General features: G+C 37.5%; 1 protein-coding gene across 1 annotated transcript in view; it reads right to left on the bottom strand.

Annotated features, from left to right (window-relative positions):
- Nucleotides 1-11,387, bottom strand: part of ALDH1L2 (aldehyde dehydrogenase 1 family member L2) — a 34,732-nt gene that overhangs the window by 3,228 nt on the left and 20,117 nt on the right. The window contains exons 12-22 of the mRNA XM_083846559.1: nucleotides 11,217-11,344; nucleotides 7,941-8,091; nucleotides 7,170-7,240; nucleotides 6,958-7,063; nucleotides 6,514-6,601; nucleotides 5,657-5,750; nucleotides 5,290-5,386; nucleotides 3,752-3,850; nucleotides 2,862-3,027; nucleotides 1,484-1,589; nucleotides 159-358 (exon numbers count right to left, since the gene is read on the bottom strand). Coding sequence (XP_083702685.1) covers nucleotides 159-358; nucleotides 1,484-1,589; nucleotides 2,862-3,027; nucleotides 3,752-3,850; nucleotides 5,290-5,386; nucleotides 5,657-5,750; nucleotides 6,514-6,601; nucleotides 6,958-7,063; nucleotides 7,170-7,240; nucleotides 7,941-8,091; nucleotides 11,217-11,344 — 1,306 coding nt within the window. The remainder of the gene's footprint in view (nucleotides 1-158; nucleotides 359-1,483; nucleotides 1,590-2,861; nucleotides 3,028-3,751; nucleotides 3,851-5,289; nucleotides 5,387-5,656; nucleotides 5,751-6,513; nucleotides 6,602-6,957; nucleotides 7,064-7,169; nucleotides 7,241-7,940; nucleotides 8,092-11,216; nucleotides 11,345-11,387) is intronic.

Genomic DNA, 11,387 nt, shown 5'->3' with positions numbered 1-11,387 from the left:
AGTATTGTACGGATGGGAGAGGAATTAGATCTCTACCTGGAGGAGTGTGGGAGATGCAGGAAACACATCCATAGCTTTTGTTTTAGTAGTTCATGGCTAAAGTTGTTTTTTCATTGATTTGGACTATAAGAAAAGAAACGAGGTAGAGAACAACTTACCTAAATCTTTTCCAAAGCCAGACTGTTTAAATCCACCAAATGGTGCTGCCACATCTGTTTTGTTATATGTATTTATAAAAACTGTCCCAGCTTCTAGCTTTTCACTGATATAGAGTGCTTTGCTTATGTCTTTTGTGAAAACGCCTGAAGCTAAACCATATTCTGTGGTGTTTGCCCGTCGCAGCACTCCATCAACATCCCTGTGGGAGAAAGAATTGATTTAATTGCTAGGAGGTAAAATAAACAAGTATTAGCAAGCTTTCACCTTCATTTTCATTGAAACACCTTTTCCCATGCGCTCTCTTCTCCAGTTAGCTTTGTGTGTCTACTTTTGTGACTACTCTGTGTGTCAATCTGTCAGATTTAAAGAAATTCATACACTTGCTTCAAATTTATAAAGCTTGTGTTTACATTTCTGCGTGTAAGACTACACTAAGAAATGTCAAATGAAAAGTTGCACTACGCATACTAACTTTGCTCAACTATAACACAACCTGGGGATTAGAGCAATACGAAAACATTTGTAAAGCAGAGCTTGTCAGCAGGTTTATGAATCAGTTTGCCAAAATTTACAAGTTAATGGAGAATAAATGTTGAATCTCAGCCTTCTATGTGACACATCTTTTCAGGACATGTTCAGAGTGCTATTTCCTGATTGTATTTCTTCTCCATATACCTTCAAAGTTAAAACTTCAAAAACTTGTTATAGCCCCTTACTGCTATACATAAGTTGTAGATATAAAGGGGTGTCCATGTGGCCATGGATGCACTTTGATACTGCAGCAAAATGAAACCTGGTGGAAATAAGTTACATGATGTTTTTATATAAGGTTATCTCATCTGTTTGTAAATAATACCTATGATATAAAATGATTTTGTGGACTGCCAGTTTTAATAGCTTTCAGTTACAAAAAAAGAAGTGCCAGTCTTGCCCAATGCACAAAAATGCTGTGCAGTCCTTTGTGACAAAGAGAATAAGCAATTACACCGGGAAAAAAAAAATACACATTTTGCAATTTGATCAAGCTGTCGCAATTATATAAGCTCCAGTAAAAATGTTACATTAAATACCAAGTCTTATTTAAGAAGTGGTACTTGGGGTTGCCTTCTATTCCCTTGCACAGTTCTAATAGCATTAGTTCTATATTGGCATGGAGAAGGATACCCCATACTAAAAATTTTCAGATTTTTCAGCCAGGTCTTACAAGTTAAAACAAAATCATACTACATATTTTATCATTCCTATACTATGTATTTTATCATTTCTATGCATAGGGTGAAAATGAGGAAGTAAATTTGCAAACAGTAACCAGAGGAGAACGTACCCATTTTTAAATTTGGAAATCACCATCACAGGACCAAAAGATTCTTCCTGGGCAATATACATATGGTCTTCAACATCTGTGAATACAGTGGGTTCCATGAAGAAACCTAAACAGAAGATAAGGCATTATTTATTTGAGCATGGACAAAATGCTTTGTGGCTTTATCAGCCATACCGTCTGTTTTGCATACTTTGACATCATTGATACACTGAGACTTGAAAAAGAAAATACTAAGATTGATATGAATGAAGTATGAACAGAATCACAGAATCATCTAGGTTGGAAGAGACCTCCATGTATGTAGAAAAGCACCAGTGAAACAGCAGCACAAGGGTTAAAAGAATGGCCTTTCTTGATCGGAGCAGTAACGTGTTGGTCATGCCCAGACCAGAAGGCCTGCATGTCACCAGCCCAGGTGACTCCTCAGGGGAAGACCCTGCACTACAGCAGCAGGAAGACAAGGTTATGGCACGTCACAGAGGTCACTGCTTTTCTTGTTACCCAACAGGAAGACAGACTAGCCATACATTTCTGTATATTCCAAACAAGGAAAAAGATCTGAAGGGCAGCAACTTTGCGTAAGATTTATGGAGACTGAAGTAAAGAAAATTCTAGGACAAAGGCTCACCTAATAACAACTGTTCATTTCTAAAGGGTGGAAAAAAAATCCAAAAATTAGTTCATTGTTGCCAATCAAGAATTGTCCCGGTCTTAGACGTAACTGATCCTGGCCACCTAGATCTTGGTGAGCGAGCGTATTTCACTGTAGTGGGTAAAGTCAACTTCCAAGAATTCGTATAAATTGTCTTCTCCTTTCCTCTTAATTTTGTTACACTGATTTATTGCAGCTACAAATCTTCACTTTCTTTTTCTGTGGGGATGCATTTGTTATATTGCAAAACCCAGGCACAAATGTCTATTATTCATTTCTGATAAATGACAGATGTACATGAGAAAACGCTGCCTTCCCATTAAACTTAATGCACATATTCTTTATATAACAAAACAGGTTCTTGATAATAGTACCTAATGCAGGCTCTGCCAGCAGTTTCCTCAGCCAGCTTTCGTGTTTTGTTCATCTAAATGGATATAATTACAGTTCTTGACAGGTCAGTGATGTCCCAAAAAAGGCCTCAGTGCTCCACAAACAATAGGAGTAAATGATCATAAGATTCTAATACAGACTCAGTTTTGTATGTTACATTTTGGTTGCACAGGATCCCTTAGTATGAGACTTGAACACTGTTCTCAAGTGCTATCTTGGGCTTACCTTGTACTGTTTCTGTGATATTGCAGCTTTATATAAAGCAGCAGAGACAAAACCACTGGCTTTTATTTAAAGTGTAAAAATTCCAAACACTTTTGAACAATACCTTACCTGGTCTACATACTTGCTTTCCTCCGTACACTAGAGTGGCTCCTTCTTTTACTCCAGTTTCACAATATTGCAGCAGCTTTTCCAAATGCGCCTTGTGATTTTGTGGACCATGATCCGTAGCTCTATCAAGTGGGTCACCGATTTTCATCTTTTTAATTTCTTCCACCTATGGGTTACCCGATTGAAATGAAGTTATATAACATGAAATGGTTGTTAAAGCAGCCAGTGATTGAGCGTGCTTTGTTGATAGTGTTTTGAAGCTTGGCTCAAAGAAAGGGCTGCACTCTTAGAAGGTGAACGCTCCTCCCCTTCTAAAATGAGACTGTTTATATAGTCTTGTGTTTGGTAAGCTCTGGTTACTTCTCTGTGTTTTTTATGCTGTTTTCATGTACTCGTTCTCTTCTGTTATTAAGAAAGCATGTAAAATGTTAGCTTTTACCCGTGGTAAATGAGCTATCACAATAATTTCCTGGTCTTGAACTATACAAATGAATTCCCTAATGATATGGTATGGTAACTATTGGATTTTTAAGAATGACAAGTTACCCTTCCAATATGCCTTTTTCAAAACTGCATAGTGATCTTCAATCACACAGACTGAAGTTCAGTCGTTGTTTTCATCTTACTTTCTTAGTGAAATACGAAATATCATTGAAGGTAAAATATCTACTTCAATGTCACTTATCTGTGCATTACTGATGAAAATATCTCCCTTTAGTGTCTTCCTTTTAACCCTGTAAGAGGGTCACAAGAAGTAGCATTGCCTACCCTAAACAATAATGAGAAGTTAAACAACTGAAGATAACAAGAAATGCACGTTTCTATAAAACTAGTGGATCTTTGTGCCATGGTAACACATCTGCTTAAACTTTATTCTTTAAATATCTTACCACTTTTCTAACAAATTCATCATGGATTGACTCCTCCACAAACAGCCTGCCAGCAGCAATGCAGTTTTCTCCTTTGTTGAAATATACTGCTCCCATACCCTGATCAAAGGAAAAAAAACACAATCATATTTATGTATTTATAGGTATCCTCTTGTTCATTCTCTCTTTCATTCTGTTCCCTTCAGATGCATTCAATGCTTGTAACACTCAAAGTGTGATGCTTCATGTAAAGGGACATCATCAATGCAACAAGCAGACTAATCTTATAACTGGCAAACACACTGCTCTGGAGACAAATGGCTTGGGACGAACCCATTAGCACTGCTCTTTTCATTTCCATCAGTGTTCCACAGAAACACCTGCTACAGCATCACATTGAAGAGAGCTAGCAGCATGACCAGAAAACATAAAACTGTGTTAATCCAGTGAGCAATACTGCTTGTGTAGATAGTCGCATGGAATGGGATGAACATTACCTCACTGTAATCTGCAGTGAACCTTCTGTTTCAAGAGTGTGGATTCAGAATCAGTGCAATATGTTCCCTTTTATTTACCAAAAAATGATGCCTACTATTGTTTTTCCAGGGGTGGTACGGAGATGGGGGAAAGAAAGGCAGGAAAAATAAAATTCCCTCTAAGTTGTTTTTTGGCTGCTGCAAAGGCCTAGAGTTTTGGCATTAGTAGGTAAGATGAGGATCATGTGCTAATGTCAAGTGTGTGGCAAAAAAAAAAAGCACTGTTTTGAAAAAAGCCATCAATGTTATGTATATCTCAGGCCAACCTCTGCATCACCCTCTCACTTCTACATGTGAAAACAGTGGTGTGACCAAGCAGTGCACTGACTGCAAAGTTTTAACTTTTATTTACACATATACTTCACTGTGCCATCACTCAGACTCTTGTCCTGCCAACACAAGCTCAACAAATGTGGAAAGTATGTAACGGTTTCTTCCTGCTTTCTGAGACCTTCGTTTACTTCTTAGTGAGCAAACTGTATCTGTTGTCATTTCATCATCAGATCACTTGAGCAGGAAATAAGATTAAAACTAACAAATTTCGTTTGCTCTTTTTACTTTGAAATTTTAAATGCATTATGGCTGGTTGGGAAGGTGACGTGATTGATGGTGAATCAAGAAGCATTGTATTGCAAAAGGGAGCTCATGGTATATTTTAGCTTACTTTCAGACTTTTATTTTTGAATCTTTTTTTTCCTTATTTTGAGTATCATATTTTGACAGAAATCATTTTTAATGTGTTAACTTGGCTGATGAAAATACTTTCTAAGTATATTTCATTGTTGTGTTCTGTCTAATGTATACTTCTTGTAGTACAAATCCCTGTCTTTTTGGCACAGCATGTACAATTCAATTGTCCTAGCATAAAGAAACATCCTATAGAAAGAGACTCTGTTTTCTAACAGATTACATAAATTTTTATGCAAGGGTTTCCTGCTGCAGTTTTTGACAAGAAAAGTATTGCAATACTCTGAGGATGCATCACCAAGGCCTTGAGTATGTTTTATTTCAAAGTAGCATTACCATTTTTACAGCTCTGTCAAGATCACAGTCGTTGAATATGATCAGTGGTGATTTACCTCCAAGTTCAAGTGAAACTTTCTTCAGATTAGTGGCTGCACTGAAAAATAAAGATTATGTAAAAACAAACAAATAACAACAACAAAAACACTCACAAACTTTTAAATAGCTGTTTCATTATTTCATTTGAATCATAACTAGTGGAAATGTAAACCTCTACTTTCTAACAATGACAGTAGAATTCTACATACACGTAAACAACCATGTCTAGTTGTGCTTGTGTATTACTGCTACATGCAAGATAAAGCTAATAAAGTACTCAAGAACTAGATAAAGTAGCATTTATTTATGAATCTTATGCTGAGAGTACCTCTTCATGATCTCTTTACCAGTTGGTGTAGAACCGGTGAATCCAATTTTGCGAACATCTGGATGTTTAGACAGGTGCTGTCCCACTAGGCCACCTGGGATGGGAAAAACAGCTTAGCTGGACAGTACATAAGCAATTTTTACTACCCCAGCAGTAGCACTGTACACAGAAAGAGCTAACTATGTCAATCAAGTAAAATATCACATCCTCATTTAGATTTACAGCTTTATTCATATGACTATGAAAATATCCTGTTAGTTAACTTAAATCACATTAATGTGTCCAAATTCCCTCATCTCTCTGTTCTAAAGAATTTCTTCCCTAATATTCCACTGTAGGTGGAATGACCAGATTTGTAACAGAGCCTGCCCCATACAGTTACTTGGTCACTTTACTTCTTCAGGGGAAAGATGAAAATGGTGTCACTAGGTAACACGGTGTGGACCACATTATTTATAGTGACCAATAAGCATCTTACCTGCTTGCTTTTGGTCTCACAGTCATGTTTAAATACCTCCAAGTGAGGATAAGATTAGGAGAAAAAATGAAGTCTTACAATCTAGTGCAACACGTTTCTGTCTAATGCATTCCTTTTCAGAGTATTCATGCTATTTGTTTGAGCTTGGAAAGGGTGTAGGCTGACAGCTCTTACCACTAGTTAGAGCCAGGTGACATACAGAAATTTCCAATTCAGTTCTGGAAATTCGTGAAATCGCTGTATGACACAGATACAAGCCTACTACCTACAAAGATAAACAAACTTATGTACCAGGTCTTCAACGGCACACACAATTCTAGTTCCCCAGCTTTAGCATGACCTACTCTTCCCAGAAAAAAATGATTAGTTGAAGTTTTACCTGAACCAGGCAGAATATTTATAACACCCTTAGGAAATCCAGCTTTAGCTGAGAGTTCTGCAAACTTCAAAGAAGTCAGAGGTGTGACCTAAGTAGAAACACTTAGATTAGGTCTCCTATTTTAATTAAATGCATATCAATATCTCTTACACTCAGTACTTCTTAACTTTGAATTATTTTCTGTAAGAAACAACCACTTTTATTTTGTTGATACTGTGAGGAAGAAGATGGATATTGTATCATTCTTGAAAATGAGAGTACCATAAGAGTAGAATTTAAGACAATCAGTATCTTGTATCTTCATGGCTATTTATATTAATATACATGCACTTGAAAACATAGAACAAGTTAGCCTATGGATGAAATCCACTAGGGTGCATGAATTATTTTGCCTGAGCAAAAACTGGAGGACCAGAGCCATTTGTACATTTCTTTTAGTTTTACCTGAGCTGGCTTGAGAACCAATGTGTTGCCTGCAGCCAAGCATGCTGCACTCTTCCATGCGAGCATCATCAGTGGGTAATTCCACGGGATAACAATTGCACAGACACTTAAAGTAGGGAAAAATGGGGTAAGATTACAGTTTTGAAGGCAGCTTTTGTATGTCTTTTCTATATGCCAAGGCTGTCACTAAGAAGTAAAAAAGTGATACTTACCCTATTGGCTCTTTCTTGGTGAATGTTAGATTATGGTTTGGCCGGGCCTGGTTGATTGGAATTGTAGCACCCTGAAAAAAAAAGTCAGATTAATACTGGTACCATTTAATCATTTTTGTTTCAAATAGAATTGCCATATAAGTATGTTTTGGAAAGCCAGAGAATAGTCTGCAAAACCAGAAGCACTTAGGAATCAGCGAAAGGAGCAGGGATGTTTCTGAAGTAAAATTTCCTTCTAAGACTATTGTAACCAGCTCCTGATTTTCAGTTGGGTGACATAAAGGCACAGATAACAAAAATCTGGAAGAACATAAAACGAGAATCTAATGGAGGAAAGAAAGCTGAATGATATTCCTGGTTGTGGATCTTAAAGGAACCTGTGCTGTTTGCTGTGGTACCAAGCAAATTTAGCAGCCTCGGCCAGGATGTAACACAGCACGAGGCTCTGCACTTAACAGCATGACTGGACCACAACAATATTCTGTTCCACGGATAATCAAGAACTGACTAAGCGTACATATCCTCTGACATCTCAAGTAATTTCTTAGATATTTGGAGTCAGACTTTAAATCCATATTCTCCAATTGGAAGCAGACACTGATTTTGTATTGTCGGGAACATCCATTGTCGGTAAAATTCTAATTATTTTATTTTTATTTTTTATTCTTTGTTTACTTTGCTAACACTGCTTTTTGGCATTGTGTCAGCAGAAAAAAAAAAAAAGCATAGAGAAGTACTGTCATTGGTTATTTCCTTTACACATTCACTTGCCTGAATTTTGTCACACCATCCAGCAAAGTATCTGAATGTTTGCACAGACATTCCAATATGGGTCTTCAAAGCTAAAGTGTAGACAGCTCCTGAATCAATAGACTCTATGGTTGCTAACTCTTCTTGATGTTCTTCCATCAGGTCTGCAAGTCTGTAATCAAAACATTGCAAATGCACATCGAAGAGAAGTGACTTCTAATCATTGAGAGCATAAAATGATGTTTTTTGTGGTAAAGAACTATAACCAAAATAGCATTGCCACTGAATCTGGAAATGCAGCATTGGATCCACTGCTCATTAATGTCAGCAAGTGCTTGAGCAATTGTTTGTTAAGTCTGCAAATGTCTTCACATAGACTGTAGTATACACTGGATTAAGACCAGATCCGTGAAAACTTCACCTGGTCATTCAATTATGGTTTTGCAATTACCATAATCATTAGAAAAATTGCTCTCTCTGTGTTGTACTACAAGGAGCCAATTATAAAAAATCAGACTGGTAAGTCAGAAAACAAATACACAGTAACATAAGAAATGTCAAGTAATCAAAAGTACCGAGAAGGGCTAGTCAGTGTCCTAGTTTAAGACTTGGGAAACCTAGCTTCATAACACTGCTTTGCATTGTCTGAACTTGGACAAATTGCTTAAGTGTTAGGTGCTTCAAAGGCACATCGATGTCCAAAGATACAGATTCTAAGCTGTAACACAAATTGAATTTTATATGCATTAGTACGTTTGAAAAATCTGTCTCTGGGTTACTTAGGCCTCAAGTTCTCCATCTGTTAGGTTTGTGAAGCAAGACAGTGAGGTATAAGTAAGACTGTGAGGGTATCTGTGGTAAAAACTGTTGAGTTAATAGTAGCTACAGGAGTGTCTCTTAGTGGTCCCCTGCTCAGGCAGAAAGGTATGTTTGTGTGAATGAATGTTTGCATCCAGGTCTTATGTCTCTCCTATAGAAGTAAAACAGATGCAGCAAGGTTTTTCTTAAGCTTCTTTCTCTGTTTTGGTACTCAGATGTATAAACAATGCTCTCGTGTGATTTTAAGAGGTTAACTAGGTGTGTTTAAGATCCTGTAAATAGTATTTGAAACTGGATGTGGAAAATATTTTTTCCATTGTGTCAGTTCTGCACATTTAAAACATTTGCAGAGACGTGGAAAAATGCTCTTCTCCTTTTAAAACTGTATTTTCAAGAGCCGGCTACAGGTCAGGGCATAAGCAGCACTGTGCAAAAGAACAGGTATGGCATGTCAGGCACAAAGGAGGAAGTTCCATTTACTGCATGCCTCATATCTTCTATTAATGATTCCCTAGGACAAAGCAGCAGAGCTAGAGGCTTTAAAGGTACAAACCTCTCCAGTCTGACACTCAAAATCTCAAAGAGGAAGAAGGGGCCTTGTTTGAATTAAGGTGGACTGAAGAGAGACTTCATTCATACTGGGAATGACTTGCAACATAAATATTCTGGTATACCTATCCTGGAGAGCCAGTCCCCTAAGCAGAGAAGAGTTTAATCCAGGAATAATCTATGCAGTGAAGGGGAGTTACCTTTTCAATATGCCTAACCAACGTAGCTCTGCTTGCAGGTCTTTCAGGTGTAGAACACAGAACAGTAGTCCTAAGACGTTCAGGGTTTATCTCCAGGGCAGAGTTACTCTGGGTTCTCAAGCACTCTACATTCCTAACACAATTTGAATCCAAGTTTGTACATGTTTTGAACTTTGTACACTTTTGAAAGTTTTAAGTGTTAGTGGTGGTGTTTAATTTTAATCTGAGTTTTTAATATTAGTTTTGATTGTTTTCTGTTGTGAAGATATTTTTTTTCAGTTTTGCAGGCCTTTTTCCAAATTTTTCCAGATACAAACGTCTCACTCACCATGAACTCCTGGAATATATATTTTTTTACTTTATGAGACAAGCAGATTTTTCAACTTTGCTTTCATTCTGTATTGCTAAGATGCCTGCAATGTATTGTAAAGCATTTTTAATACTTTTTTTTTCTTAATTACACCTATTTGGCGCATAACCTCCTGGCACAAGGTAATACAGGCTTAATACAGCTGTGCATATGGGCACACGATGCAATATTATATTTTTTAAAGGAAAAAAAAAATCCCTCTCTTCTCTACAGATGAACATGCAGTTTTCTCAGCACAATTGACTTGGCCAGGATATCCAGTAGTAATATTGATAGGCTTGCAGGTTACAGACTGCAGAAGAAAGATGTTCAATACACAGGACCTACTCCTTTGTGAGTTCTTTGGTGCAGGAAGTTTCAACTCTGTTCAAGATCCTACCTTCCTTAAAGCTAACTGCTATGTCAAGTACAGTAACTAAGCTTTCTGCCTACTGAATAGGGACATAATTTGCCAAATACATTTCTTTCTCTGTGCTGAGAATTGATTTTTCGTCATCACATTAGCTAACTGTGGACCTGTGGCAATCAGGAGTAGCAATCTGCTTGTTAACTCATTTGTGCTCTACTTACTCATCCATTCATGTGTACTGAAATTGAAAAAAGGACACCGAAAGCAATAAAAACGCTTCATATAGCTCCACAAAAGAGGCTGTCTTTATAGGGAAGCTCTGAAGCTTCTAGTTAGGTCAAGTTTGCAAGACAGTCCCCTACCAGTGCTTGCTCTCTGGCATCAGAAGTGTCATGCTGCATATGGAGAATCTTCAGTAACTGGGTTTTAATTAGCTGCCTCTAGTGTTGCCCTTTGAGTATCTAGCTAGCATGATCATCCTATCCTTCCCAGATCACCTCTTGCCCTTCAAGGATCAGAAACCATCACTAAAATACCATTCATGCAGCATAATCTCTGTCTTCTGAAACAATAACAACGCAGGCAAAAAGAGAACCAGACGTTCTCTAGGGCTGACCCAGTGAAAAAAATTCAAATGAGAAGAACTGAGCTGGAAGCGTGTCATAAAAGTGGGATTCAGCTTACAGTGTTTCTACACAGTGCAATTCTTTCAAAACAGACAATAAAACATCTGCTAGGGTGGGTCTGTAGCAGGTTAAGAAGTATGCTGGTTTATGTACATGGAAAATGAAGCATCATTTACAGTCAGTTGCAAAATTAGTGGCAATGTGGCTGTATGGTTACTGTATGTAGTGCAAACACAGGCACTGAAGGGACAAAAGGATAACTAGTCTGGTAACTCTGGGATTAAGAATATCCATCACGTTCAGAAAATGTGTAACAATTCTTCAGAGGAATAAAACAACATGATTTTTAAAAATGAAACAAACAAAAAACTGCTCTTTACATACCTGTACATGAGTCGCCCTCTTTCCCTTGCATTCATTCTTCCCCATTCACCATTTTCAAATGCCTCTTTTGCTGCTGCCACTGCTTTGTCAACATCAGCCAATGAAGCAGAAGATACACTGGCTATTATCTGTCAAAAGGTAGCGTTTTGTTAGTTCAGACTGAAAGGCTAC

Source organism: Anser anser (assembly GCF_964211835.1).
Source record: "Anser anser genome assembly, chromosome: 1".
In the NCBI taxonomy this organism is placed as follows: Eukaryota; Metazoa; Chordata; class Aves; order Anseriformes; family Anatidae; genus Anser; species Anser anser.
The sequence above is the reverse complement of the archived record's forward strand: the minus strand, read 5'-3'. Positions and strand labels throughout refer to the sequence as shown.